At 35.2% G+C, this 27,433-nt stretch overlaps 1 protein-coding gene across 1 annotated transcript in view; it reads left to right on the forward strand.

The window, feature by feature from the left end:
- The window catches only part of DENND1B (DENN domain containing 1B), a 253,493-nt gene that overhangs the window by 131,654 nt on the left and 94,406 nt on the right, over positions 1-27,433 (forward strand). The window contains exons 10-12 of the mRNA XM_007459659.1: positions 4,759-4,859; positions 10,776-10,821; positions 15,496-15,597. Coding sequence (XP_007459721.1) covers positions 4,759-4,859; positions 10,776-10,821; positions 15,496-15,597 — 249 coding nt within the window. The remainder of the gene's footprint in view (positions 1-4,758; positions 4,860-10,775; positions 10,822-15,495; positions 15,598-27,433) is intronic.

A 27,433-nucleotide genomic window follows, 5' to 3' on the forward strand; every position in this document is an offset into this window, starting at 1 on the left:
CTGCTGAAGGCGCAGACTGTGATGCCTGGGAAACTTCTGTAAATTGCATCTCTGTCCTAGACCCTGAATTTTTCATTTAAAGGTCAGCTGTTCTTGTCTGTCTGTTCAGTCAGAGACTCATTCTCCACTATATAATTAGGATAAAATATTCTCAGCCAGCATATATTATTCAAAACCTTATAATGAATGGGAATTTTGAATCTTTGTATATCAAAAGGCAGGTTAATGTACTGGTTATTGGGCTCTGGAGCCTGCTGGCATTGGTCTCCTGGATTTGCCACTTGCCAGTTGTGTGATCTCAGGCAATTGGTGTAACTTTGCCACAGTGTCCTGATCTGTAAAATGGGAGTAGCGATAATACTGCCTGTTTCATAAGGTTGTTGTAGCACTAACTCTGAGTATGTCAAGTGCTGAGAATAGTTCCTGGCACAGAGCTAGCATCATGTAAACGTTTGCTCTCGTTACTGTTGTCAGTGAGAGCAACTCCCTTAGACCTGTGGCCAGAATGGGAAGCTCTGGGTGCCTTTATTCCACCACTAAGCTCACTGTTGCCAACCTTTGTTGTCAGGTTTCTCCCTCTGATTTCACAGGCCCCAGTTCTTGTCTCTTTCACACGGTTTTCATATGTACTTATTTTACAGTTGTACTGTATGGGAAATAAATATCCCAGTGATTTTATTTTGTGTCAGTCAACACTTTGGGTCTCAATCAGTTCAATATATTGAGTGTGCTTTGTGAAATTATATGTGCATTTAAATATTCCTGTGCCATTTAACGAAGATTTTTTTTCTTTAACCTTTTTTTGCTTTATTTAGTACACTTCATGTGTGTTCAGTGATAGCAGTGTATCAGTCCTTCAGTTTCAAGGATGTTATGCCAGGAACGTGTTCTAACCCAAACACCGAATCTTCTTCTCTCCTCTCCCCTGCTTTCATGAAGAACAGCTTATGTGGTGGTAGAGAAACAGCTGACAGAATGTCAGAGAGTGCTGTGGGGTTCTAGCCCTATCATGAACCTATCATAGAATTTTGAGTAATTCTGATCCAAAGAAATACGATTAGCATTTCCCTTTAAGCTTAAAGATTCAATATTTCATAAATAACCTAAAAGTAAGAAGATTTTCCTTCTTACTTGGCTTATAAATTGATCTCATTTCTTTTTTTTTAATTGACATGTAGTTGATTTATAATATTATACTAGTTTCAGGTGTACAGCATAGTGATTCAGTATTTTTATAGACTATACTCCATTTGATCTCATTTCTTTATAGAACTTTATTCTGCAAAGCAATCTTCCAAAGTATGTTGTTTATTTTCCTTAATTTGCAAAGTTCTGGAAATGTTCTAGGTAAATGATTTGTTGTGACAGTTAGCACTGTGTTCAGATCTTATCCAGAATGAAATCTGGTGTCTTTGCTGTGTCCCAGGAGGCTCTTCAGTTCCGACCTTGCTTCCTCTCTGACCTCAACTCCTGCTGTTCTCCCGTTTAATCTAATCAGCCGACCCCCTACTACTCCAAGAAGGTGCCAAGCCTGCTCCCACCTCAGGACTCCTGAATGCCCCTCTCCCCTAGTGCACCATACGTGGCTCCCATATTTCAGTCAGGTCTCAGTGCAGATGTGGCCACATCAGAGTTTGTCCCTATGCTCCTGTCTAGAATAGCCCTTCTGCTCTTACCCTGCTTTAGGTTTCTTCATAAAATTTACCTCTGACATAATATGTGTTTCACTTGTTTATTGTTTGCTTTCCCCACTGATATGTAACTTGTCCTGTTTTGTGTCCCTGTTGCTTAGTAGAGATTTATGATGGCACCTGGCAGGTACTCAAAAACTCTGTTGAATTAAGCAAGTAAATTATTATAATGTCTCCAATTTCACAGTTACCTAATGTGCTTTAAAGCTTTTAGAGATTATGTTTAGATAGATTTCGAAGGTGGATCTGAATTATAGTCTAGTTAAAATGTTCTGTTAACCACCCATATGGAAAAAACAATTCTTAATTATTACTAAAAATACAAAATGTTAGAATTGATCTGATCTAAGCATAGAGAATGTTAGATCTCCCAGAGACGGGGTTTATAGATCGTCTAGCATATATTTCTTACTTTGAAGATTAGGAAACTGGGATCTGGTTATATTTGCAGGTGTGCCAGAGTGGCACAGCCTCTTAATGGCCAGTCCCTAACTTTTGTCCACGATGTACTTAATCGTTCTTACCTTATACAACTTGCATATAACTGTGTTTAATTTCCTAGTAAATTTATTTTTTCTTAATTGTATTTTTTTTTTACTTACAACTTTACTATCTCCTCTACAAAGTATAGGCTGTAATAGTATCTTCTCTATTTTTTAAATCACATAGTTATTACATGATGCTAGGTGTGTAAGGGGGATCTTCTTTGGTAGGTTTCTGCCTTCTTTGGAAATCTCCACTTGGATGTCTCATAGTTAACAGAATCAATATTTGTGAGAGCACATTCCTTACAGTCCCACCTGAACCTGACACTTTTGTTATATTTCTTTAAATAATTCGTCCTGGTCGCTTAGGCCAGAAACTGAGGTTTGGGGCGGGGTGGGGATGTGGGATGGGTAGCATTTTTACCTCTCCTTGTCACTGATCCCCTGCATCTAAGAAGCTAACAAATCCTGTAGAGCTTCCTTCTTTCCTGGTAGATCTTGATTAGCTGGCATGACCCTCTGCTGAATGCTGGCCTTTGCAGAAAGTTTGTGACTTTGCTTCCCGTTGCAGAAATCATCCTCTAAGAAACCAGTCAAATTCATCCGATGATATTGTGCCTTATTAGTGAGAAATTCATAACTTCACTTAAGGATAACCATTAAGGGCAAAGGGAAACAGCTGTAGCATTTAATAGAGTGCTTTGGACTCTGGGTGTGCCTAGTAAAATAAGTTACTATTATTATAATTCCTCATTTTGAGAATGCATTTTTTCCCTCTTGTTACACTGTTAATTATTTTCTCAACAATAAAAAAGAATACTTTCCTTTTTAAAACGGTTTTAAATGAGCTCTTCTAAAAGCCATCTATCTGCAGATGAAGAAATTGAGTAAATTAACTGCCTTTCACAGCTACATAAGTGCTTTTAGCCCATCAAGTTACACTGAAACATTTAAAGTTACCTCATTTACAACCAGGGAGCACATGCAAGCTCTCTAAGAATTGACACAACTGAGATCAACCCCATTTTCATTTCCCTCTAGTTCAAATATGTGAGAGAAATAAATCTGGTCCGTAATTGTTACATAGAAGAATCTGAATGCCTCCTAGTGGTATACTGTATGCTCTAATTAAGGAATTTTAAAAATAATATTTATTGAAGGAATAGTGTAGATAAACTATTAAAACTTCTAAGTGCAAAGTAATAAAACCCTTTGATGATAGCATTCTAAATGGAACAAATAAATTTTTTGCCGTATAAAATTAATTAAAAATCTTAACTGGAAAAAAAATATAATACATATGACGAAGATGAAAGTACTTTTAGTCAAAATTTTTATGTTTTTGGTTCAGATTAGATTATTTTAACTGACTTTAAAAATTTAATGGAACTATTTTGCACTTAAATATAGACAAATGTTGCTGTTAAGATTGAGTTACTTTGTTTACATTTATCCTTTTGAATTAATTTGATTACTATGTATAAATTTTAATTCCTTTGTATAATAAAATAGAAATAATGGTTTATAGAAATTTTGTGGTGCATTTTCAGATGGTTTTGTTTTTAAATTCTGATTTTCAAGTTAAATAAAATGACTTATTCAGTAAATGTCTTGAAAATGCAGACTATAGCAAAACTTTAAAATGAAGAATGCTGATTTAATTATTGCTTTAAATGCTAAAGAAATGACTCAACACGTACAGAAATATAATTTAAAATGTAAACGAAGTCAGAGAAAGAATTCTGATGAGGGTCAGTAGGAGGGAGGAAAAAAAAGCGATATCCCTTTGTTAAGCATTAAAAAATATTTAATTAACTGCTTGCCAAAACAAAACAATTAAAATGGCAATTACCTTTAAAATAGCATCAGTGTATTTGCAGCTGTTGTGATATAAAGCTAGGAAACACGATGTTAATCTGAAATGAACAGTTTAAATATGAAATTATGATATCCTTGGCTTCCTGTGGTACAGCTGTCAAGCTTGGGCAGCTCGCTGGTCAATAGTGACATTCTCCGTGTCAGTGAGCAGAGTCTCCTGATACCGTCACCCGCGGTTCACACGTTGCTGAAGCTCCAACTGTCGAACATTGAGTCCCCTGGTGATACTGCAGCTTCCAGACTCTCCTGACTGGCTCATGTTTCATTCTTTGGCAATTTGCCCTAATGATATCCCCCAGGAGCTTTCAGCCTCTCCTCCTTCCCATATTGCATCGTGGTGTGTATTAATCTGAGTGAGTGCAACCTGGGCGGCACACACTGTACTTTCCTACGGTTCCTTCTAAGATGCTCGCCTAATTTTTCAGGTTTCCTTTTATATGTTCTAAGTTTTGCCCCAAAACACTATATTTTCAGGAAGTTATAACCGTCCACATAAGATGCCCAAGAAGCTACTTTGTTGCTTATGTATTTTTCAGAGGGCCTTCTGAAACATGAGGCTTTTTGCAGGCAGAATTGGTCAAGATAATGTGATTCAGGTCGTTAAGTAAATTGTTTTATGAGTATCATCAGTCTTTGATAACTTGAGCATGTCTCTCTGGAGGGTCAGCGGCTGCTTACTGCTGTTTTCCTTTCACAAATTCTAGTTAACCGCCTGTCTCCATGGATCGGTCGCCCTGCTCTACCCGATGTACTGGCAGCACATCTACATCCCAGCGCTCCCTCCTCATCTGCTGGACTACTGCTGGTAAGCTGGCTCTGCCGGACTCCTGGCAGCCCAGGTGTTAGGGTTAGAAAGAGCGATTCATGTGTAGATCAAGTGAGCTTGGAGTACATGTGTGTATATATATGAATGAGATCCCTGAAACGTGACGTGGAGATGAGTAACAAGTATTAAAAGGTGGTTTTATGAAGGGAAGAGTAGTTCTCTCCAAAGGTAGCAAAAATTTATACTTGGCAAACATAAAGTTCTTTAGATTTTGTGAGTTTCTTCTATAATCATCTGGATAACTAAAGGCATAAATAGAAGCCGACCCAGTCTTCGCGGTGGTTAGGAGCATTTTACGGAAGTTGTAGTGTCAGTGAGAGCACCACATCCCAGATGCCAGCATTTGTCCACAGAGTCTTTCAGACACCAGGTTGCCTATGTTGGAGCACACGCTCGTTACCTCCCCCTCAGGACACACTTTCCCGCACGCCTCTTCCCTCAGTAGCACATCCAGTACCAGATACCAGCAGAGGGGTTGCCTCTAATGCAGGGGTTCCCTGAGTTCCTGGTTATCGAAGCCTCAGCCTTGAGCCACTGTGAAAATCAGTGTTGACAAGTGTCGGGGGCAATTCTGGAAAGTTTCTTGGCATCACAGACACAACTGCCAGTGATCTCACCCAGTCTGACTTCAACTGTCCCCTTCTCCTGGAGGTTAGGGAAGAATTAGACTCCCAAACAGCAGCCTTGGGATCTTCCTCGGGGCTGTAGGGTAATCGTCTTCTGCAGGCGTAGCTCAGTTCTTAAGAAACCAGATGACATTTTTACTCTAAACCATGCATGTGCGCGCGCACGTACACACACACACACACACACACACACACACACACACACACACAGAAAGAAGGAATTGATTTTGACCATAATGTGTTCATTTATATCACAACTAATGTTATTAAAAAACAAAGCTCTTTTAGGATCAAAGTAGTTATTTATGTAACTTTCTGATTTCATGAAAAGCAGATCACTTAAAGTGTTTAAGGGTTAAAATGATCTAAGTTCATAACATTGACGTTTTCAAGACTAGCCCTCTTCAGGACAAATGATTTTTAACGAGAGTACATATCTTTGGCCACATATTGATTATACCAGTGAATTGTGTGTTTCCACAGCAGGGTAATAGTATTGATAATGCTGGGCAGCAGGTTTCCAGTGACCTCCCACTGCCATTCTGCACTTTGGGTGCTGGGAGGGAGAAACAGTGGGGCAGGAGACTGTAGGTGTGTGGTTTAATTACACTGTGAAGCACCACACACACGAATCTGAGAGTAAAGCTGGATCTAGAAATAGCTCTCTTGGTATTCACTTTAGAGTGTTCTTCTCTGACCAGTATACCTAGAATAGATTAGCATCCTTGAAAGCAGGAACCTCAATTCTTTCATGTCGACATGTGTAGTAGATCTTTCCACATAGTATTCAGTAATTAAAACTTATTTTAAATAATATTGACAAAAGTATTTGAAAATATATTGATGTATGATTTTTTTAAATCTATATTAAAGTAGTGGTTCAAGAACCAACACTTCTAATTGTGAGGTTTAGAATTATATTTTATCATATGTAATATTAGTGCCATTTAAATTTTTCTATAAAAAATGTTCTGAAATCTTAGGAAGTAACATCCCTTTAAGTTCAGTTCTCTGTAATGATTACACACTTAGGACTTTCTAAAATACTGTTATTTAGAAACTATTGCTACCTCTTTCCAGATACGTCTTCCTGATACTTTCTAACCCTGCCGTCAAGTCCTTTTTCTGCTGCTTCCACTGTGGTGAAGGAAGCTTGTTTCATATTTCAGTCTTACTAGTTTCTAACCTCTGAAATAGCCCCTTTAGGACAAGTTCTAACAGCTGCCATGCCAGGCACTTCTCTGGCCCAGAGAGTAGAGCAGTGATAGTCAAACAAGGAGTTATCTGAGAGTTCCTGAACCTTAAGTTCACAGTGATAGGCTCAGCTTCTAACATAGGAAGTGGGCAGTATCATATACTTTTTTTTTTTTTCCCGAAAATAGCTGTCTATGACTCCAGCTCTCTTTCATTGTCAGAATATTCCATGGACTAAACTGTTCCCTAGGGAAAGTGGTTTTCTTCCCTTTACATCTTTGCAAATGATCCTATATGCAAAAGGGAGAAAAATATTAGAGATTATCCCTTCAATCTCATGGGGTTTTTTTTTAAAGAAAATTTTATATTCCACTCCAAAAATAGCACCAGGAAGATGTGATAGGGGTAGATGTGTATTTTGCCAATTCTTCAAGGTGATTGGGCTTTCCTAATCCTGAGGCAGTCCTGGCTCCTGGAAGTGTGTCTCTGGTGTGGCACAGACTTGGAGGGCCACGATGCCATCTTGTGACCATGGATGAATAGCGCATCTTGGTCGGCTGGCGAAGGCTTGCTAATTTGTCGGCTCATTCATTCATCCATTTGTATGCCAGACATTTAATAAACATGTGTTTGCCAGGCCGCAAGTATGTAATGTAATGAGTAAGACGTAGCTTCTGCCCTCTTGGATCCCCAGATAGGAAGAAATTCCCACGTTTGTGCACATGTACACATGCGCACATGATGAGCACAGAGGAATACTGTGATGCTATAGGGTTTAGGTCTGAGGCGTATAAAAGAATGCTGAGTGGAACACCTAGGAGGAAGTGCCCACCTATCTGCTAGGGTAGGGAAGGCTACTGGGAAGAAGTGACGCCATCTTTGTTTTCCCCTTAATCTACCAGTATAAGGGGAAAATGGGGAGTTTCTATTTAACAGGTATAAAGTTTCAGTTATTCAAGGTGATTGAGTTTTAGAGATCTGTATAACATTGTGCCTTTACTTAACCAATACTCTATTGTAGACCTAAAAATTTGCTAAGAGGGTGGATCTCATGTTAGGTATTGATACTGAAAAAACAAAGCAAAACAAAACAAAACAACAAAGGGAAAGTACTTTAATATAGCAAGTCTAAAGTGATGTTGCCAGACACGCTTAACCTTCTGAGCCCTTAAACACCTCGGAGGTAGTATGATTCCAGTACCAGTAAAAGTATAATCATTTATTTGTTCGAGAATGGTTGTCACCTTTTTATTTAGGCTATTATCTATCTGATTCTTCATTCTATGAAAGGAGAAGATTTAGCTCCTAAGAGAATCGTGTTTTAAAAACATAAATGGTAGATTATGTTGTTTAGACTACCCTAAGTTAATATACTGCTGTTACAGTCTACCCCATGGGTGGCCTCCATGAGAAAACCTAAAAAGAAAAAAAGCTAATACATAGTAATTATTTTTCAGCAAAGATTAGCTGCTACCGAAAAGAAGCAGCAGTCATAATAGAGCCTTCTGTATCTTATCTTTGCAAAATAATTCCATTGACAGAAAGATCTAGGATAGTTTTGCACATAGCTGATAACACATCTGTGTTGCCAAGGATCTCTTCCTGACTTATTAACACTGTCTCATTAGGAGATTTCAGCTAGGGGAGCAAAATCACTTTTCATGAGACTTGGCTGACTTAATATTAGGATGTATACAATCCAATTTTCATGACAATGAAATAGCTATTCAGTTAAATCTATATTCTGAAAAAACATCATATTTATTTTAGGAAAGTATGCTCTAGTTAATAATGTTTGCAGTCTAACATGTTTATATTTTAGATTTTGTAGAAATTAGTGAGGTAAAAACACGTAGAGATACCCAGTGATCCCATAGAAAAAGTTTTGGGTTACTTTATTATTAAATCTGCATAGGAATTCTTTATTGGATTTTTATTCTAGTTTTACAATTTCTGTAAATTTATTGTTTATGTTTCAAGAGATAACTAGCTTTCATGAAGTTTTAAAAGTGTTATCTTAGATGTATTTCGTAGGACTTCAGTTGGTAGTTATTACTTTGGGCTCTGATTGTTTGAAATCTGAAATCCACTCAGTGTACCTTCAACATACGTAAAATGGATGTAATAATTATTTTAGAAGTCTTAAGTGTTTTGATTAACACTCATTGTATTAAAACGTGCTTTGAGGTTTGAGATATTTTGAATCTTTCTATATTATGAATCTTGTTGGTCGGATAACCTAGCCTGGGGCGAATTGGAAAATTGCACGGTAACTTTAATAAATTTGTACTATTTGGGGTGTGGAGAAGGCTTGACATATTTAAGATCTTGGGAGTTGCCCACCCTGTTTTGTGAAAGTTGCCGGAACCCAGTCATGGGAGCCCAGAGGAGTTAGTGGCACATATTTTATATCGTCTATGGAGTCACAGAAGGAATTCCAGAGATGAGAACTTGAACTGGGGAAGCAACTAGCCTCCTTTTATTTAAGCAAAAGTGGAAGAGTCCACATTTATTCCTTCTGTTTCCTTTTGAAGGCAGAAAATATGTTAGATCTTAGGGATATCAAGGCCTATAAATAGTTCTCAACTTTCAGTCAAATGAAATATCCAGAATATCAGATCAATTCCAGATGGTCTACTGCATAAAAATAAAAAGAAATAAGAAGGAACAAAGCTGTAGAAGACAAAGACAACTGGGAATTAGAATCTAGTACAATATGACTTAAGGAACAGGCTAATAAGGATTGGAATAAGAACTTGAACCGTTTTTATGTTTTGTGAATCCTGGATATAGAAGTTAGTGGCTAGCCATCCTTGAATAAATTAGGAACTGTTTAAGGTTACTTTGAAAACTGTGGATCTACCAAGGTGCCTCTTTTATCTGTTACTGATTCTCAGTAGCAAAGTGGACATGCAGGAGTTTGGACAGCTCTGTTCTAATAATGACGGGGATGTTTGGGAAATTATGCAAATTCTTTGAAAAAGAAGGTTATCTGTTTTCATTAACAGAAAAGGTTTGCATTAAATATAACACAAAGATGTATACAAAAGAAATGCCAAAAATGTTTTATTTTTAACTAGCTATTTATTTGCATATCTTCTATCACATTTGTAGACATTGTTCATTTTCATGTTTTCTTGTTAAATAACATTTTAATTTTGAAATGTCAAGTTGAATAATTTCCGCCCTATATTTCATGAGAAATATTTTTGAAATTGCTAGTAAGTCTTAATTTGTATATTACAAAAATTATTTAATGTCTGTATTCTTTGCCAGAGTATAAGCTCCAGAAGGGAATATATTCTGTCTATATTGTTTATTATTGTACCCTAACCCCTATGCCAGGTACTGGCACCTGAGTATGCCCCACATATTGTGTTGAATTAATCAATAGAATTCTTAAACTTACCTGAATATTTTTAAATTTATTAAAATTATATTATTATTACAATTAAAAGTGGGATAAATAAGAATGTACAGAGTTTAAATAATAGACAAGATACATGAGTGGAAAGATAGCACAGAAATAGAATGGTAACAGTGGGGGAGGAAATTATTTATCTTTGCACCTCTAGTTCCCAAACCGTGCCTGGCACATAGTAGGTCTCAGTAAATATATTGTGACTGACTCAAAAATTTGGGTGACTAAATAGTAGGTGTGAAACAATGAATATATATTAAGAAAATCATATAAGAATCTAACTGAATAAAAAAACTGTACAAAGAAATGTTAGTAAATTTGATGATTATTTAGGATATATTTGATGGGACGTATACAGAAAAGATTCATCCCAGACTACGGCCTAGACCCTAATATTCTTGTTTTTTAAACATTTTAACTTTTAATTATAAATGATTTTGTGATTTTATATAAATCAACCTTAATTTGAATATATTAATGGCCTCTAAGATTATATTTGAGTTTTCTATACTGAATAATTTTAAATATCTATGGTGTACTATGTTAGAACTATACATTTAATAAATTTATTTTTTAAAGCATTCTGAATTACTTATATTATTGTTTCAGTTTTAATGAGCTATATGAATACATACATATATATTTTTAATTTAGTGCCCCAATGCCGTACCTGATCGGAATACACTCCAGCCTCATAGAGGTGAGTATCTTTCAGACATGAGATGGTGATAACTATTATTTTTATGAATTAATTTAAAACAGTTGTGTTTTGAAAGAATATCAATTGAATAGTACAAAGAAGTGACTAGTTGCATATTTAGAGTGTACTTACATGATCATTTTCAAAAAGGTAGTGTTAAAATAACTTTATTTTAATTAGTATGCAAAATGACCATCTTCAGTGGTACGAGACCTATTGAAAGTAGGTTCTATTTGGTTCAAGTCATAGGGTAAGTTTTAAATACTAAAAACCTTAGTGTTTGATGAACCACTTTCTTTATGGAACTTGAGGTCTTTTATATCTATTTCTCTTTCAGAAGAAATATTTCTGTATTTTGAAAGTGAGAATTTATGTAATTATGAGTCATAAAGGGAAAGTGTTTTTATTTTGCAAACTTCACTATAATTCAGTGTACCAGTGTTTTTCAAAATGTGTTTTAATACACTAATCATGAACTTTTAAATTAGAATATAACTTTATAAGACTTTAATTTCAGTCCTGTTGGGACTTAAAATGTAGTTTGGTTTTTTTTTTTGCACTGTCATTCGAAAATGACATTTGTCACTTGTTATCACTGTAGTGAAAAACCTTGAGCTTTAAACACCTTGAGCTTGAAATCGGTGAGATTGCCAGAGAGGACTTCTTATAAGATTAGCTTCTAAAAAAGTAAACAAAAGACTTGGGTCAGTTGCATGGCATCATTATGCCGGCTGATTTTTTCAAATATATTTCTTTTCTTGCTGGTTGTTCATATTGTACTTTAACCCAGTTTCTAATAAGCAACTTTAATGAGTTAGATTTGGTTTTCTGATTAGTTGTTGTCATTGTATATACCATCAGTCATCATTTTGCTGATCAAGGAAGAGCCTGGTGATTATTTTAAAATTCCTGAGCATCCTTTGTGGAGAGAGTCGTGCTTTAACCATTAATAAAGAATACATTATAATGAATTTTTAGTAGGTTTAATTCCTTTTTAATTTTGTAGTCTGGGTTGGATAACATTATGACTCTATATTTTGTCAATTTTTAGAAAAATTCTTACAGCCCAAGGTACTTGCAGTGAAAGGACAAATTGTATAAGATAAAACATGAATAAATAGGTATTTAATCTGTTATTAGAGTGTGGAATATATGACTGGCATTTTATTCATCAGTAGTATGACTTTTTGCAAAATCTAACCATGGTTGGTTGGTATGGTTTCAAAAAAAGTCATCAAATTTGATTTTGATGTCAGTGCACATATCTCTTCTTACGTAATGTACCTAATAGAATATGTAGTTATTACATTTATTTATACAGATGAAAAATATTTAAAGTGGTTGATTGTACCTGTTGATGTTGTTATTATTTTTACATAATGATTCTAGACCAACTTTTAAAACAAATGATTAAGCTTTTCCAAAATATTGTAGAAAGGAGCACATGCTTTAGATATTCAATTCAGTTTATCACATGTTTATTGTACACCTGTAGAGAAAATCAGTCCTTTTTTAAAGGAGCAAATTTAAGAATTTTTTACTCCTTAGAGTATTGTCTTGGAGAAGCAGTCCTTTCTAACTTTAAGTTGGCTCTTATTAAATGAGACTGTGTAAAGCCATGATTAGATCGGCTGAAATCTCTGTACCTTTTATACTCTGGACTTATCAAACTGTCTTAATAGTCAGTTTTATTTGGTTTAATAGTGAATGAGAAACTATAATAGGAACTTTAAGAATGTCTTTCAACCAGTTGGGTACCATTTAGTAATTTTCTTCTTAATCTTTTACCAGGTGATACAGATCCTATGTTTCTATTTTTATGATGACATTATTACACAGATTATTTTCACTAAAATTCTGATCTTTTGTGCTTTTTTATTTTATATAAATGGTATTATAATTAAAATATAAATATATATTTACATATTTTATATATGAGACAGAACTGAATAATTTTTCACATTTGTTTGGCTGCAAATACAACTAATTTTTTGTGGAGGAAGAATCAAAATATTCTCTTCTCTCAGTCAAGACAGTTTCAACACTTTTTATCAGTTTTACAAAGACTTTTAAACATAATTGTTCAAAGACATGAAATTAATGTCTTTCTAAATCTTTTTTAAAAATTATTTTTATGCGATCATAAGTAAAAGATGACTAGAAATCTCTTTTTAAAAAGTAAATTTGCTTCTAAAATAAAGGACAAGGGCATTTTGTTCTCCCTGAAAACTAGCCTTTAGGGATGAAGTCAAAGCAAACTAAGACCTGTGATTGGAATAAGTCAGTACAGGCTACAGATGTGAGGGTTATATTATTTGTTTTAATACACAAATGATTCTAGGTAAAGTGTTTGCCCAGTTTCACAGTATCGTGTGGCTGCTTCCACCGTGTCCCTTCCCTTGCTCCATGTGCAGAGTGTGCAGGTGTGCTGGCATCACCTGGAAGGAGGATGGCGTGTGGAGGATTCCAGGAGTCTCGCCGGTTCAGCAAAGCACATTGTTTTTTCACATTTTCTTACTCTTTCACCATCCAAACAAGTTGATGAATTTTATGAGACATAAAAATATGGGGCAGAGAAAGTGGTGCTGTTTTATATGCCATATGACTTTCCACTCCTGTTTAGAAAAAAATGGCTAAAGCCTGATTTGGAGGGAAATAACAGAGAAAATACATTAATAAGAATTTTTTTTTAAAGATTTAAATTACATGCTATCTTCTCCCCCCTTTTTTGCTTATGTAGAATGGTTCTCATTTTAGGGAGGCCCAGTCTGTTGATTTATTGAAATGAATACATTTTCCATTCTTAATGAGTGTTCCCGTTAACAAATTTTAATATTCAGCTATTATCAGACTTCTTAAAACTAAGAGAAACTTTGAAAAAGGTATACATTTCATACTAATGCTAATTTCCTTTATTCCGAGATTTTTTTTTAACTTTTTATTTTATATTGGAGTATAACCGTTTAACAATGTTGTGATAGTTTCAGGTGCACAGCAAGGTGACTCAGCTATTCAGAGTTTAGTGTTAGCGTCATTACAAACATTTTGGGGCCACATAACCATTACTCTATGCTATTTAGATGAACTCATTTCATTCCCTGAAAACTACATCAGGTTTCTGGATTATCTTTACATTTTCTGTTAAAAGGGCAACTTAGAATTGAAGATGGAAATCAAAATTATGATATGCTTTTTGCATACAAATGCCATTAATATAAATATAGTTTTTGTTCATAGGTTATTTTTGTAGTTATGCTATAGTTGATTTGTAGATAACCACATATTTATATATGTAAAGCTTTTTTACATATATGTATGTACATGGAAATGAAATGAGTTTATTTATAAATGTTTTGATAATAGTATCACTGTTATAAGCTACTCTCTTAGAAATGGCCATTTTCTGAGTCTTACTTTTGAATAATTATAATGTCTTTTACAGGATAGAGTTTTAGAATCACGTGCCTCCTTGAGAATGCATATTCCACATAGACATTGTGGCTATCCTAACACATAAAAATTCCCTACTCTAGACTACCATTTTCCTAGCAAATTTAACATTCTACCTGATACGCAGAGATTTGAAATTCTAAGTGGATCACAGAAATTCCAGTCTTGGCTAACTTAAAAAATTGGCTTGGCCAATTTAATATTAAGCTATTTAAATAATCTGAAAAAATGGCTATTATTCTAGAATGTCACTTTTAAAACTACTGCACTGAAATTAATTGACCAATTGCTAGTTGACCTATGCAATTAGGGAATTCTGGGTTGATGGATATATTTCATTAATGCACACCTTACTTATTTTCATTAGGAAATAATATTATTTGCTATCATCTAGATAAGACTAATAGAATTATATGATTTGTTTAAGTAGATATATTAGTTTAAATAAGAAAAATAAACTAAATATTTTCTTTCTTTAAGGATAAAAATTTAATAAATTCTAATTTACTATCATTTGTGCATATATTGAGATAATTTGACCATTTGACTAAGCTTTCAAACAAATATGACAAGTCAAATAGTTAATCTGATAGGCTGTTAAATTTGATCCTTTATATTAAATTCATGGGATAAATATTACTAACAGTAAATTCCATATTACTGCTCTCTGTCATTTTTTCTTAATTTCACTTGTCATCATCAACTTATACCAAATTTACATAGAGATACAGAGAAAATATTTATTAATTTAAAACTTACTTTACTACTTAGTAGTCATATTTATTGTTTTGTGTTAACCCCACAGTATGATTTAGGCTAAAAATAGCTATAGAACTGGCCACACGTTCCTGTATCATAGGATTGAAATTCAATTGGTAAAATTTAAAGGATATAAATTTTTACAGTTTAATGTAGCCATGCCTATTTTGTATTTGTTGTAGTATCTCTGTGGTAGTTAAATTACATTCAGTGTCTCCAAACTATTAATATATTTAGATGAGTAAACATGCTATTTTAAGCATTTTTAATCTTTCTTTTTGAATGGTTTAGACAGACTTTCTCATAAGGCAAAATTGTTTATATTCTTTTATGATGTAGAATTTTCCTTTTTTCTTTTCCTAAGGATAATGCATTAAGATAATTTTCTCTACATATCTAAGTTCATTATAGCTTTGGAAGGAAAATATACTAAGATGTTTGTTTATAATTGTGTTTTTTAAACAGAGAGTGAAAAATAAATCATTGGAGGATGTGGTTATGTTAAATGTTGACACAAACACTTTAGAATCACCATTTAATGACTTGAGCAGCCTACCGAGTGACGTGGTAAGTCTGGAGGATATTTTGTGGTGAACAAACATATATATGTTTTCTCCTGGACCCTTGAATCACCAAGAGTTACTTTCCCATTTTTCTGTCTGAAATAGAAGGGCTGAATATGAGCATGTGGTGTGAGAGGAGTCAAAGCAGAGTCTGTCTTTCGTATTTTTACCTTTTGGCAGTTGAGGAGATGTCAGATGCAATATCATATTCCTTATTGTAAAAGTAGGATCGTAATTAAAAAGCTAGATGCATTCATTAGGCAGAGTTTCTTTAAACATAAGTCTCTTCATCTCATCTTAATCATTATATTACAAAGTAGGCATTTCTGTCTGCCTAGTGGCATGTCTTGCAAAAGAATGAGAGAGTTTTTGAAGGCAAGAAGAAGAAGGGGGCCAATTATCGGCTTTTGCTTCCCTGCCACCTGCCAGCGCTTTTCCTTTTAATTAATGATCTGATGGCACTGGTCAATATAATAAGAAATGCTTGTACAGTTGGGGTCAGAAAATTCTGGCTTTGATCTCCCTCAACTTTCTGAAACATTTATTTGTTTTCTCTAAATTATTTCAGTTTTATTTTAATCCTTTCTATCCTGCTGAGGGCTGCAAGAATGAAAACCTACACTGTTTGTCATTTGCTCTGGCAGAGCAAAGACTGCTTACTTAGAATTCTATTTGTAAATTAAACTGCAAACCCAGTTTGTCATAAAAGACATCTGATCCTTTTGAAATGACGAAAACTGTCTTTTGTCTGTAAAGGCTGATAAATTAAGTGCCAGCTCTCTTCTGGTCTTTGATCTTGCAGAGGTTTGTGTGTGTGTGCATGTGTGGGTCTGCAGCTTATAATAGGATATATTCTGTATTTTGTGTTAAATAGTCTCCAAAGTAAATTTTCTGGCCTTCGTATTCCTTAGAACAGGGTAAAAATGCAGATTGTACTGTTTCTGTATATATTCTAATGGCTATTTTAAAATATCTTTATAACATAGTTCTAAGTTAAAATAACTCCTCTTTTTAAAAAAAAACATTGTTTATTCAGCTATATAAAAATTAGGGAATAAAAAAACCTTTAAAATATATTTTTTTTCTGTAATACTGCAAGTACTTTGAAATCACTATTAGGGAGCTTGAAAATAAAAAAGAATAAAAAAAATCTCAAACTCAGAAAATACAGTAATACTAGCCTTGATTGCTTTTATGGCTAGTGATAGGGAAAATGTGACTTTAAAGTCAAAATCAGATTATTTATGCCCATAAATAACCTGAAATACTTGCTGACCTTGAAGCAAATTAAATCGAACTACTTTATCTAACTGTAGTAAAATTTATGCTATGTATGAACAAATCCAAACCCAGGCCAGTGAAGAATTATATTATCTTTTTAGCTCATTATAACTCGATTGCCTCATTATAAAGATTTTGCAGAAGCTGCTAGAAAGGATTAGAGTTGTTCATTTAGAAATCCATCAAAGTATTCTTCACTGGATAGGGACATAATTATGAAAATAAAGTCCCAACTTTTAAGAATGTTTTCCTTATGTGCATGTAGTTCCTACTATTAATTCCCTAAGAAGAAAGGATTGTTTATTTTTTTTTAAATGAGGAAGGATAAGAAAGAGGAAGAAAAAAGAAAAAGAAATCAGCTTTCTTGTGTTATATTAAAATTTTTATAGTCAGCTCCAGTGATAGCTGATTATTTCTTCGAGAAAAACAATCTTTAATAGTAATTTTTTGATGAGTGATTCTTTTTAAATTGGGAACCTCTACTTTCCTAGTAGAATTAGTTTGGTATTGAAACATTTATTTAAATATGTGAGGAAGTTAAACAATATTCATGAAATGTAAAAGCCTAAATATATAAAATGACAAGAGGGGCCATCTCATTGTTTATTTATAAGCAACAGTTAACTGAACATAACTGAAATAGTAAAAAAAGAATTCATAAAAAGGAACTCTGCAAGGTAATGTAGATATAACTAAATATATGCTCGGAATTAAGGAGCGCAGACTTAGACAAATTTGAAGAATGAATAAACTGAAATAGTCCTGAGGTGGAGCTAGGACTATCTACTGAAAGTATGAGATGTTTTAAAGTTAGAGTCATTTTCTAAAAATGTTTCAGGTGATTGTTTGTTTAACCCAGCTCTAATAAATTTAGCTTTTTCATCAGTTTTCCACAGCTATCTCTTATAATAGGAAATACAATAAAGTATCACATCATACTTGCTATAATTGTAAATGTTTTAAATGAGACGTGTTAAAAATCACAAATGATCATACTGAATTTTTCTGGGACTTGAATTAATAAAATATACTTGAAGCCTGAAAAATATTACAGTTGGTATTGTTTGATAATTTAATAAATTAACTGATATTTAAATGGGGGCATTTTAAAATCATTCACCAAAACATTAAAATTATGCTTACAGGCTAGATGACTTTCTGTGCATGTGCACTTTATTATCGTGTCAGCTTGACCAGTGGTCTTGGCTGTTCCAAGGTCAGTGGTCACAGTTGTCCTGAATTACTAGTTCTTTTTTCCTGTGGACCCTCTGCTGTGTTGCATGCTGTAATCTTCTTAATGGCTTCATTCCAATATTCACACATAATATTTTAGATTTATTGACTGTTAGAAATACTACCATGCCAGTAGCAGTTCCGCTACTCTTAAGGTATTTAAAATTGGAAAAATAAATCAGGCCAAAGCTTTCAGGAATCCTTTGTTTTCCTTAAGGGAAGGGGAAAAAACTCTCTTCCTGTCTTCTGACAAGAACAGTTGTTTTTCGATTTCATCATTTCACTTTAGATCTGGATCATTAAAAGAAAAAAAACAAATTTTATTGGGAGTTGATTTTAACGATATTGATTATTACATGGAATAACTTTTAAAAGCATTAAAATATACTTTTGTAGTTTTTGTCTACGAATACATTGTGAGTTTTATTTTTTTTAGTGGCTATGCCAAATTATAGGTACCTTCAAACATATGTAGTTTGAGTATTTTGAAATAAAAAAGTAACTTTTAGGGCTATGTAACAGTATCGATTGCAGTTAGTGTTATTGTGGTATGTTTTTAAGTGGGGGCAGAAAGAGCCAGTTGTATTAAATATAACATTTGAAATCTCAAATGGGTTCATTTTAATTTAAGAAAATGCATTATTGAGACCCCCTCCATTGCAAATATATACACAAATTTAGTTTCAATTACATAATAATGTAAAATGTTGTATTTCTAAGGTATTAGTGCTCATTTAAATTTTTATCATCATTAACATTTTAAAAAGTAATTTGGAAATTGTTACTATTTCAAAAATAAATAGGATGCCTCACTAGTGGGAAAATTAAGCTAAGTAAAGTTATAATGAGATACAGGAAATCTGTCTTTATGTGAATATTAAGTTAAAACAATTATAAGCTAACTCTTATAGAAGAAAGCAGGTTAGAACTGACGTCTGAAAAAGTTACATGCATTAGAATATTCATTACTAGGAAAATAAATTTTGACCTGTACTGCTTAACTGTTTTTAAATAATTTTAACTTACTAGACTGTAAAAAATAATATACTCTGAGACAGGTCAATATACTTATACCCCTATGTTAGATAAGAGGATAAAGCCACAGAAAGTATGCTGTTAATGGTATGTCTAGAGCTTTAGTTCATAGAAGTTGATCCTCTGACTTACGCCCCAGGCACTAGAGCATGGTCTGTCTCATATAAACGTGATACACAGTGCAATGAGTAACTCTTAAAATTTGATATAGAAGCTTACTCTCCATTCTAATCTTGTTAAAGAAATATCATTATGACCTATTTGATTTAAATTAGGATTGTCAACACTGTTTTAAAAACTCATTTTCATGCTATATGTAATGCTATTGGAAAACGATTTTCTATTTTCTATTATGAGCCTATGTAGAAAATACAGTATGTATGCTGAAGAGTTATTGTACCATTCACGGTAGGCCACAGTATGTTATAGGACAGCAACATTTAGTATAAAGCATATTTAATTATTCAAACATTGAAAAGACCTTATTGTAAAATAGAGTCATTTAAAATACTGTGCGTCTTGGGCTTCCCTGGTGGCGCAGTGGTTGAGAGTCCGCCTGCCGATGCAGGGGACACGGGTTCGTGCCCCGGTCCGGGAAGATCCCACATGCCGCGGAGCGGCTGGGCCCGTGCGCCATGGCCTCTGAGCCTGCGCGTCCAGAGCCTGTGCTCCTCAACAGGAGAGGCCACAGCAGTGAGAGGCCTGCGTGCCGCAAAAATAAATAAATAAATAAATAAATAAATAAATAAATAAATAAATAAATAAAAATAAAATACTGTGTGTCTTATACTGAGGCTTTCAAGTATCACACCAAGGACTAGGTTAATGGTTTTGCCATTACATGAAAAGGAAAGACACAAATTGTTCCGATTAACTAAAAATCATTACAAGCCTAAAGAACTAGAGGAAGAAAACCCAACTCTGACTTTAAATTAAAATTTTCATATATCTGTATTCAAGTGAGTTAATTAGTTTGGGAATGAGTTTGGAAAAGAATTGGCTTTTTCAGAGAATTTAAAAAATCAGCTTAAAAAATTAAAGTATATAAACAAATTTAACTCTTACAACCATACAAATAAGTCAATAAATATATTTAATTCATTAGATATTTCCTCTAATCTAACATGAAGGTTTAATATGTTAAATTGTCATAATATATGTTATAAAGAGGAAAAAAAAAGGCCCCAGAGAATATTTTATTAGTTCCAGGTTTGCCACAGCCATGCTGTAATCCTTATCTCGTTTAGCAGTGAATGAAGTCCCCAGCAAACTGGTAGAGTGTCCAGGTTACAACTATGTTACAATTTCACTCTGGTTCTGGAGTAATTGAGAGGACATTTTTTTGTTTAATAGAGTAGTCTCCAGGAGACAAATCCTGCTTTCGGTTTGCCCCTGAGAGTAGTGTTTTTAAGGGTATTTTCATCTGACTTTCATAGTAATGAAAGGGAGAAACCTGGAAGCCGGTTTAATATCTATCTTGTGGCTCTGCGTGCAACTGCGTGTTTCCTGTCTCTGGAGAAAGAGAGCAGGTTGTGATGGCAGTCACCGTGCTCCTGCACTTGACTTTGGCTGTCACGGGGATTCACCCTTCTTCTAAATAGTTACTTTCAGAGATGAGATTGTTTACGAAAAGGTTTTTTGTTTGTAAGTAAACTATGAATAGATCCTGCTGTTTTTTCCTACTGTTTTCTTGGTGTGTATTTTTTAATATAAACTTTAAATACCAAAGCATAACAAAACAAAAATTAAAAACTCAAAATCTTAATTAATTGGGCCTCAACATTTAAAAGGTCTTTGTTGTTTTTCTCTTGGCTGCGTGAGAGAATCTGTGCCTCCCTCTGCAGGACCCAGCCCTGCGCGGTTCCTCCCTGCATGTCTCTGTACGTTTGCCATTTTAAAGTTGATTTAGAGTTTGCTACTTCTAGTGATTTTCAGTGCTGCTCATGAATTTCCTTGGCTTTCTCATGGCCTTTCATTTCCATCTAAATTAGCCAGCTTTTCTCTGGATGTCTTTTTTTAAATTTATTTTTGGCTGCGTTGGGTCTTCGTTGCTGCACGCGGGCTTTCTCTAGTTGCGGTGAGCGGGGGCTGCTCTTCATTGCGGTGCGCGAGCTTCTCATTGCGGTGGCTTCTCTGGTTGCGGAGCATGGGCTCTAGAGCACAGGCTCGGTGGTTGTGGCGCACCGGCTTAGTTGCTCCGTGGCATGTGGGATCTTCCTGGACCAGGGCTCGAACCCATGTCCCCTGCATTTGCAGGCGGATTCCTAACCACTACGCCACCCAGGAAGCCCCTCTCCTGATGTCTTTTTTCCTCCAGTATCATCTTAATAATGTGCTTCTCTGTCTTCTTATGGCCAGTATGTGTGTATGTATGTATATATATGTTTTGGCTTTAAAATAATTTAAAATTTTGTTCCTTGTTTTTTAAGTTCTTCTCCATATTTGAGAGACTTTTTGTGTGCGTGATGTTGTGAGTACTGTCATCATAGTGGTTTCCAAATCTTGCTGATATGATGACTTGGTGGACTTCTCAATGAATTTTGTTCCTGGGCACCATCACAGATATTCTGACCCAGTTAACTAGAGAAGTTAGCGTAGCAGCATGCCTTGGACAGGTTAATTTGTTCAATCGTTCAACAGATACTGATTGAGCACCTACTGTATGCCTGTATTGTGCTGGGAGCAGAGTGGACAGGAAGACGTAGAAGCTGTGGTCCTGGAACTCACATTCCATTATTAGCTGAACCCAACCACAGGGCCACACCAGGTCATGGTGATCCTGGGAAATAGCTGGGTTTGCCCAGCTGGGTTAACCAAGCACCGGTCAAAACTTAAGATTTCTATTACCGAAGAGAGGGAGAGTGACCGTTGTTAGGCTGACAGCTATCTCTGCCATAAGCGAGCCCAAATGAAAATAATGGTAGCCAAGCTGAGAGGCCACTCTTACCTGCCTACAAACTGAGATCTGCCTTTTGAGGTTCAGCTCAACATGTCAAAACACCTGAGTGCAGACCTGGCCTGAACAATGAGTATGAGTAAGGTGGAAGGTTGAGGAATAGCGTATACAAAGGCTTTGCTGTTGGCAGATTCAGGGAATGGAAGGAAGTCCTGTATAGCTGCGCTTAGAGGAACAAAAGAGAGGTTACGCAGATGAGGTGGTAGAGACAGGTAGGAGTGAGAGCGTCAGACCTACAACTCTTTTCCCTTCAGAGGCATCTTAAAATGAGTGGAAGGTCTGTGCTTCTTGTTCAGGACCTCCAGACTTTACTGGGAATTCACTGGAGATGTGTAGCAGAGGAATAATAGTGAGATCCACTTTGACTTCTAAAAATATCATCTTGGGTTCTAGGTCCTGAAGATCACTGGGGCAACGAAGCAGAAATGAAGCAGTTCAGAGACCATTTGCAGGGGTCTAGGTGAGAGATGGGAGGCGCTGGAACTGGATAGTGGCAGGGAGTTGGAGAAAAGCGGACAGACTTGAAATTACATCAGAGGTCGAACAGCGGGGGCTCAGTGATTACTGCTTATGGAGGATGAGAAAGGGCGCAGCGTTGAGAGGACCTGCAAGGCACCTGGATGCACGGAAGTGACACTGACATTGGACTTGAGGTAGAGTAAGAGCAGTTTGGGTTGTGATCATTGTAAGATGCCTCTGAAGGGGAAATAGCTGTAGATGACACCATATTTTAGGCTTTGAAAGGTAATTTAAGCATTCAGAGAAACAATGTCATGATACCCTCTGGGAGTGTATCATATGTTTTTCATTTAATAAATGTTAAAGGTTACTGTTTTAATCCTTAGATAGGAGCATGTTAGAAAATTATATTAAGAAGGAAGGGTTAATTTTATTGCTTAAAAAACTGAACATTAGAAGGATTAAAGAAGTGTAGGGATTTAATATCTGATTCATACAATGACCATAACATGTTTCATGGAAGAATAAAAGACTTTAACCTTGTAACTTCTTCCTAAAGCAAATAGTTATTTGAAGCATTAACTTTTCTGAATGTACGTAGTTTCTAGAGTGCAGCTTAGTTAGGAAAAAGGATACTTAGAGACATCACAGAGATGTTTCCGGTCATGTGGGTTTTATCCTAATGTTATTCCTGAACATTTATTTTTACCTTCTGTTCTTTACCCTTATGTTTCTCTTTGTGATCCTAAAAAGTAAAATTAAAATTTATGGGTTACAGCGATTGATTTATTTTTCCTGAGAAGACACATCTAAAAGTCAGGAGAAAATTTCTGTCACTTCTCTGAAAAACTCAGCTCTTTTATGTCACCTCCCTTCCTAACCGCCGGTTGGCATAATTGCTTCATTACTCAGCCCATGTGCACGTGGCCTGCACTCTTCTATTTATACCTGTTTGCTGTGTTTACTCATGTAATTCCCTCCTTTTATCCGTGGTCACTTAGTGCTAAGAGGGTAAAAGTAGAGAATTGGTGGTAATATTATTCATGTTGCAGTGATCTCCCACTGGGCTCAAACCCAGGTTATAATTCCTCCTGTGATGGCTGCTTTAGAAGCCTGGATTCTCGTTGTATGAAAGGAATTTGAACATTTGATAAGAGCAGTGAAATGACGTTTATTCTGAAGTTTTTTTTCACTGTTTAACTTTTTTTTTTTTTTGCAGGGGAGGTCTAGTATGATACCTAATTAGACTTCAAAAATAATTTATATACAGGCTAAAAAATGTCATAATAAAATAAAATGTCAGTTTTCAAGTCATCTTTAGCCATCGGAGATTGAAGCTTACTTTGTTAAGAATAAAAAGAGAAAACAATTGATACTTTTTCAAGGTCCCATGATAGGATTTTGTGATAATAGCCATGTGACCAAGGTTCCAAATGCTTTTCTGAATTCAGTTATATGTGAGTATAAATTTTAGGAACTCATGGAAAGATGTACATTTATTTCATAAGTAAACTTAGAAGTTTGGAAATTAAAGCAGAAAATGCTATTTCCCAGACCAAGTATTTTAAATAAGTGCAGAAGATATATCACCTTCTTTATAGATAAAAACTGCTAAAAGCTATTTAGCTCTGCAAAGCGTAGTGGTAGCTGGTGATAATTTACTCCAGTGGTCTAAAGGACAGGAAAATAACAAGGCTGACACAATAATTTTATGTTAGAGTAGTATCCTAATAGCTGAAGCTGACTATTAAAAAACACTTTCATTTTTACAGGCTGTTTTTGAGCGCTCATTGGTGCACACAGAAACGCTTAACTCAGCTGCCCTTCTGGTCTCTGAAAAACAGGAACCACCTCAGACCTACTGGCAGTCGAGGCCCACCTAGAGTAGGTCAAGGAAGAACTCCTTATATGCTGTTTGTAAAGGTTGAAATAATGTAGAAATAGGCAAAGGAAAAACTTAACTATATTTCTTGCTAGTCTCACATGTCTGTATGAAATTATATCGTATGCTCATATAGAATAGCATGGTCCAATAGAAATATAATATGAGCCACATATGCAATTAAAATGTTTCTGGTAATCATGTTAAAAAGTAAAAAGGAATAGGTGAAATTAATTTTAATAATGTATTTTATTTAACCCAGTATATTCAAAATACTGTTTCATCATGTAATGAATAAAATTATTAATGAGGTATTTTGCTCTTTTTAAGTCTTCAAAATCCAGTGTATTTTTTTTTACACTAATAGCAAATGCTGATTTGGGCTACTCACATTTCAAGTGCTTGTGCATCTAGTGGCTACCGTTTCAGACAGTTCTAGAACAGGTATTTTCCTCTTTCCTATTTTCTATAGAGCTCTTCAGGAAGTTCAGGAGCTATCACTGACTAATTTTGGAAGTGAAGGCTACCTCATTATGATTTGGTTAGGAAGGGCCTGAGGCAGCGTGATGAATACCCTGGATAACTTACGCAGCGATTAAGCAATCAAGGACTTGGGGTAATAAAGGGTGAGGGATGGTTTGACTTGCCTCCCGTCTCTGGGAGCACCTGTGTCATGCTTGTCCTAAGGATTCTTAATTTGTGGAGAACTGAATTGTCACTTCCAGATTTTATAGAAAAATACATCTTGAGGAATTTTCTTTTACAAAGATACAAGGCATGACATTTTAAAATGTTTTTTTGTTTTCTGTAAAGTAAAATTAAAAATAACCCAATCATTTTCTTTTTATAATACTTTGGAAGACTAGAATCTTATTCTTTCCATCATAAGCTTTTTTAGGGGGCAATAATGAAATATATGTATTGATTTTCATCCCCACTGGTTTTTTTTAAAGGCATTTGAAACCTAAAAAATAACATTATTACAGACTTAAGAATAAAGGACGTTAAGTCAGATGTTTGTTTTTGCATCCTTCAGCTGTATTTATTTTTGAATATGTGGGTTACCTAAAAATATGCATTAATTGAGGTTAGATTTTAATAATAAAAACTTCTTCTTAAATGAATCCTAATTTATGCACTTTGTGGGCTAAATGAATTAGGCTCTAAACTTTTATCTGAATCTGTGGAACTTGGATATAAATTGAAAAGATCACAGCTATGGGGAAAGACCTATACTGCAAAGGCCTTTCTGCATAGATTATGAACATCATAACTCAATAATTTTTTCAAAATTGTGGTTATAATTGGACCCAGTGGGGGTCTCTGTCTTTGATCAGATCACAGTAACTGTGACTTTACACTGGAAAATGTCACTACTGTGAAGGTTTATCACCTGTAGAGCTGGTCCTTCCTCTGATGCTGTGTTCCTTTCTCATTAGCATTATTCAAAGTTTAGTTGTTAATTAGGTTGACACTTCAATTACAGTCATCATCCACAAGAGTAGTCAGGGCTGCTTGTATAAAGAAATAAAAATATTCCTCCTTGCATATGTATGTAAAGGAGGAATGACATTATTTTGTTATCTGGTAGTATCGTAAGGGTAAGAACATGCTCTGATAAGGGAACAATCCAACCAGAATTTGTCCCATCAGTTTTTTCTTAAGAAAACAGAATTTCTGCATGACTTCACGTTCCCATGTAGAGCATTGACAAGTAATGTATATGAGCATCAATGGTATTTTTTAAGTGTACAGAGTGTAGCTTTTATTATCTGTGAAAGGAATTGGTCAAGTGAATTGGATGCATAGGAACAGATCACATCACCTCCCCTTTAAAAACTAAGAGTGAGCATCAGGAGGTTGATTACTCTTAGAAAATACTCATCTAAGTAAGGGCTGTTCATAAATAGCATGCATTCTCTAAAATACACACAACCTGAAATTAAAGGATGCAACTGTATGAAAAATTATAACAAATGTAGGTGCCTTTTAAAATTTCACAAATTCCTAGATAACACATTTTTCTTCGATCTTAAAACATCATTAACGTGATTACTGGTTCATAAGGCAATAACGCTGACCTCGAATCCTGCATGTGGTGGTGGAGAAAACTGGACAGAACTGGGTTGAAATCTCAGTTTTGCCACTTAGTAGCCAGATATTGAGGGCAAGTCGATTCACATGTTTGAGCCCCTGTTTCTTCATAAATGGTACTGTGAGTACCTTTCGTAGAAGACGCTGAAGATCAGATGGGACAGTGTCTAATGAGCACAACACAATTCCCCACTTGTGGTAGGTTCTCAGTAACCTTAACTTCCCTCCGCTCTTTTTATCTAATAATGGTGAAAACTATTCGACAAATGACTGGAAAATTATTTACATATACAAACGAAGCTTCCAAAAATAAAACTAACTATGCAGGCGGATTCCTAACCACTACGCCACCCAGGAAGCCCCTCTCCTGATGTCTTTTTTCCTCCAGTATCATCTTAATAATGTGCTTCTCTGTCTTCTTATGGCCAGTATGTGTGTATGTATGTATATATATGTTTTGGCTTTAAAATAATTTAAAATTTTGTTCCTTGTTTTTTAAGTTCTTCTCCATATTTGAGAGACTTTTTGTGTGCGTGATGTTGTGAGTACTGTCATCATAGTGGTTTCCAAATCTTGCTGATATGATGACTTGGTGGACTTCTCAATGAATTTTGTTCCTGGGCACCATCACAGATATTCTGACCCAGTTAACTAGAGAAGTTAGCGTAGCAGCATGCCTTGGACAGGTTAATTTGTTCAATCGTTCAACAGATACTGATTGAGCACCTACTGTATGCCTGTATTGTGCTGGGAGCAGAGTGGACAGGAAGACGTAGAAGCTGTGGTCCTGGAACTCACATTCCATTATTAGCTGAACCCAACCACAGGGCCACACCAGGTCATGGTGATCCTGGGAAATAGCTGGGTTTGCCCAGCTGGGTTAACCAAGCACCGGTCAAA

The sequence above is a fragment of the Lipotes vexillifer genome, unplaced genomic scaffold (genome assembly GCF_000442215.2).
Source record: "Lipotes vexillifer unplaced genomic scaffold, Lipotes_vexillifer_v1.1 scaffold830, whole genome shotgun sequence".
Lineage (NCBI taxonomy): Eukaryota > Metazoa > Chordata > Mammalia > Artiodactyla > Lipotidae > Lipotes > Lipotes vexillifer.